Source organism: Entamoeba nuttalli (genome assembly GCF_000257125.1).
Source record: "Entamoeba nuttalli P19 unplaced genomic scaffold asmbl_2443, whole genome shotgun sequence".
Lineage (NCBI taxonomy): Eukaryota > Evosea > Mastigamoebida > Endamoebidae > Entamoeba > Entamoeba nuttalli.
The window spans coordinates 1-3767 of record NW_008575326.1 but is presented as its reverse complement, the minus strand read 5'-3'; the positions used below and the strand labels follow the sequence as shown (position 1 = coordinate 3767).

General features: G+C 26.9%; 2 protein-coding genes across 2 annotated transcripts; one reads left to right on the top strand and one right to left on the bottom strand.

Annotated features, from left to right (window-relative positions):
* Window positions 1–552: 552 nt before the first annotated feature.
* On the top strand, window positions 553–2880 carry ENU1_025170 (hypothetical protein; the record flags this gene model as incomplete). Its single annotated transcript, XM_008857127.1, has 1 exon — window positions 553–2880. One exon carries the CDS (start codon window positions 553–555, stop codon window positions 2878–2880), a length of 2328 nt encoding a protein of 775 aa, XP_008855349.1.
* Window positions 2881–3019: 139 nt separating this feature from the next.
* On the bottom strand, window positions 3020–3598 carry ENU1_025160 (hypothetical protein; the record flags this gene model as incomplete). The annotated part of the gene is made up of 1 exon (XM_008857126.1): window positions 3020–3598. One exon carries the CDS (start codon window positions 3596–3598, stop codon window positions 3020–3022), a length of 579 nt encoding a protein of 192 aa, XP_008855348.1.
* Between the last annotated feature and the right edge of the window lie 169 nt (window positions 3599–3767).

Here is a 3767-nt window from a genome sequence, read left to right as displayed (position 1 = left end):
TTGTAATATATATCAAAATTTATGATTGTTTTATAATTGAAGTATTTATTGAAAAACAGTGAAAATTAATTATGAATGAAATTGATGTAAATAATGATGTTTAAAAAATTAATAATAAAAACCAAAATAAATCTGGAGTAATTTGGTTCAAAATAAACGTATTTTTGATACTAAAAATCATAAAAAAATAATATTTTATTTTAAGAAAATAGTTTCATATGTGGATGACTTTGCTTTTGTTCAAAGTTATGTAACTATATTGTTTCTCTAACTTCAAATTAGTTGTTATTCTCAAAACCTAAGTCAAAAAAACATAACTAAAAATAATCAAAAAAAAAAGAAATAAGAAATAATCGAATTTGTTATTTTTCAAAGAAACTTAGGTAACTTTTTCATATACAAAAAAAATCGGAAAAGTACTACAATAAAAATAGAATACAGAATATATTAAAAATTATAATTTCTATTTATAACATTCAAAATTATTGGTATCTAAAAAAAGAATCACATAAAAAAATTTTTTTAACTTGAAGACTGAAAATAATAAAAAGAATGAGTACTTGGGTTGAAATACAAAAAGAGGCTGTTGAAAAATGGGTTGAGTCAGTGATGGAGAAAAAGACTCTTCTTAATGAAATTGGTGGGTTTGATATAATTAAATTTTTAGAGAAGGTATCATCAGTAAAATGTCAAACTACACGAGCTAAAGTTGTCAGAACAAAATTTGACCAAATGGAAATTGCAGAAAAAGCACTAGAATTTGGGAAAAGTTTACATTTAAGATGTGACTCAATTGAAGTTAGTCACATTATTTATCATAATGAAAAGATGTTATTATCTTTTTTTATTTCTATTGCAACAAAATTTGTACCTTTAGGAAGAGTTCATATGAGAAGTGTTAATGAATGGGTTAAAGAAATGACTCAATTGCCAATCCAAAATTTTAAAACAGATTGGAGAGATGGATATGCTATGAAATTTATTTTTGCTGATGACCATCCATTTGAGTTATTTTCTCAATTTGGAATTACTCAAGTAATTCAAGAACAGAATTTAGGAAAAGATGAATTTGCGATGATGCTTCAAGTTGCTTTGATTTATTGTAAAAAAGAAGAAATAGAGAAGTACAGATTTAATAAACCTGATATTAATAAAATAATGACAGAGAAATTTGAAGAACGTAAAATCAAATTACGTTCTGAAGGTGTTTTTGATGAAAGTCAATGGGCTCCAGTCAAGGTAAATACAGAAATTAAAACAAGTATTGTTACTCCCCCATTACCAGAAGAAGAAAACCCTGTATTAGAAATTAATGAAATGGAAAGTAAAACTTCTACGAATGAACCATTTTCTGATGAAAGTACAGAAACCTCAATTGAGTTAGAAAAACAAAAAGTAGAAGAATTACAAGTTGTAGAAGAACAAAAAGACATTAAAGAATTATATAATATAAATAAAGAAGAGGAAAACAGAGTAGAAGAAAATAACCAAAATGAAGATGTTATAATAGAAAATGATTATAAGCTAGAAGAAGAGTATGAAAACAAAATAAATGAAGAAGAAGATGAAACTGAAGAAGAAAAAGAGAATCAAAGAGCAGATGCTGAAGTAATCGATGAAGAAAAAATTCAATTGAAAGAAGAAGAAAAGAATATGAACAATATTACTGAAGAAGAGTTAGAAGATAAGTCACAACCATTATCTTCTTATATTAATACTTCATCAAGTGAAAGTCAATCAGAAAAAGAAGGGTTATTAATTAAAACACCAACACTTTCAACTGATGATAATAGTCAAGAAGAAATTATAAATACATTTGACAAAGAATCATTACATATTAGTATAGCAAAAAGTGAATCAGAAAGTAAAGAGAGTGAAGTTGAAGGACAAGAAAATGAACTAGAAAATATACAAGAAGGTCCTACAGAAAAGTTAAAAGAGTCTATTGAACAAGAAGAATTAATTGAAAGTAACACAACACCAAAAATTCAAGAAGATATTCAAAATGAAATTGTTGTTGAAGAAATACAAGAAGAGACAACTACAAGTATTGAAGACGAAAAAAGTGAAACATCAAATAGTAATTCTTTTATGTTATTTGGTGAAAGAAAAGAAGAAAATGATCCAGAAATTCCTAAGAAACTTATTATTGTTGGAAGACCAAACGACCTAATAAAAGAACCAGATTATGAAGAAGAAAAACCACCAATTAATGAAAAAGAAGAAGAAAGTATAAAGACAGAACAAGTAAATGACCCAATAAAAACAGAAACACCTCTTAATATATCAGAAAATGATCATCAAACAAATACATCTGAAAAACAATGTAAAGAAGAAGAAGAAAGAAATGATGAAATTAAGATAATTGAAGAGTATAAAGATACATTTAATAATTGGATTAGAATGACTCATTATTCAATAGTATATAATAGTTCGAAAGATGGACTTACTGCTATATCATTCAATAATAAAGTAGAAGAAAAAAATAATATAATGATACTAGTTATTACAAAAGAAGGATATTCATTTGGTTGTTTCAATAGAAAACAAATTCCTAAAGCACCTAAGAAAGGATATAAATATATTAAAAATGATAAAGACTTCTTTGTATTTTCATTACATTCAAAAAAATTAAAACAACCAGTAATGATTCAAAGAAAGAAGAAAGGAAAATCATTATGTATATGGTATTCAAGTTGTAGAGTTTATGCATTTACTGTAAAAAGATTTATGAGAATAACAAATGAAATAGGAAAATCACATTTTATAAGTAAATTATTCACAAAAGAATACAAAGATATTACAAAAAAAGGAACAACATTATTTACTGGAGAAAATGAGTTTAGTATAGATAAAGTATTAGCTATACAATGGTCTTAATAATTAATTTGTTTTTTATTGTTGTTATTATCAATGAACAACGATAAAATTAAACTAACAAGTTAAACAATAAAACTTAAATCAAAACAATGACAAAAGGGGGTTTAGGATATAAAGTGGGAATGATAAGTTTAGCCAATTACATTAGCTCAGTTCTTCTACTATCAATAGAAATTTCTCTAGGAGTTTGTTTTTGTATTTGGAAATCTAATCCATATTGTTGGGGTGGACGAACAGATGGATCTTGTGGAGGTAAATTAACTTTTTTAAATTTAGGTATGTTAATATTAGTTGGTGCGAAATAAAATAAAGGGAGATTTGCAGTCATAGTTCCTGTAAGTTGAAGTAGTTTATTAACATTAGAATTAAATACTGTAGTAGTATCACCAAAATCAGATCGTTTTTGCAATACTGTATTAGTAATAATTTCTAAACATCGTTCATTGTCAGCGATAAGTTGTTCACAAATTTGATCATCTTGTGTATATCCTCTATCACGTGTTTGATACATAATTGGTGGTGCTCTTCCTAATGAAGAAGATGAATAAGTACCTTGAGAATATACTGGAGGTCTTGTATATGGTGAAGGACCACATTGTGTAAGTATATTATTTGGGAATTGCACACGAAGTTGTGGAGCAATTGGGACTTGAGATTGTAAAACAGGAGGTGGATTAGATACTAAAGGAGTTGGAGTAACATTAGAAGAGATTGACATTGAATTACCATCTTTTTCCCTTCCATTGAGTGTTGAAGAACCAACGGAAGAAACTTGATTTGAATTACTTGAAACTGAGAGGTCTTCATCGTCACGTTTTATACGTAAAGGAGTTCTTCTTTCTCGTTTAGGTTCTTCTTCACGATCTGTAGAAGTAGCACGAGGAGAT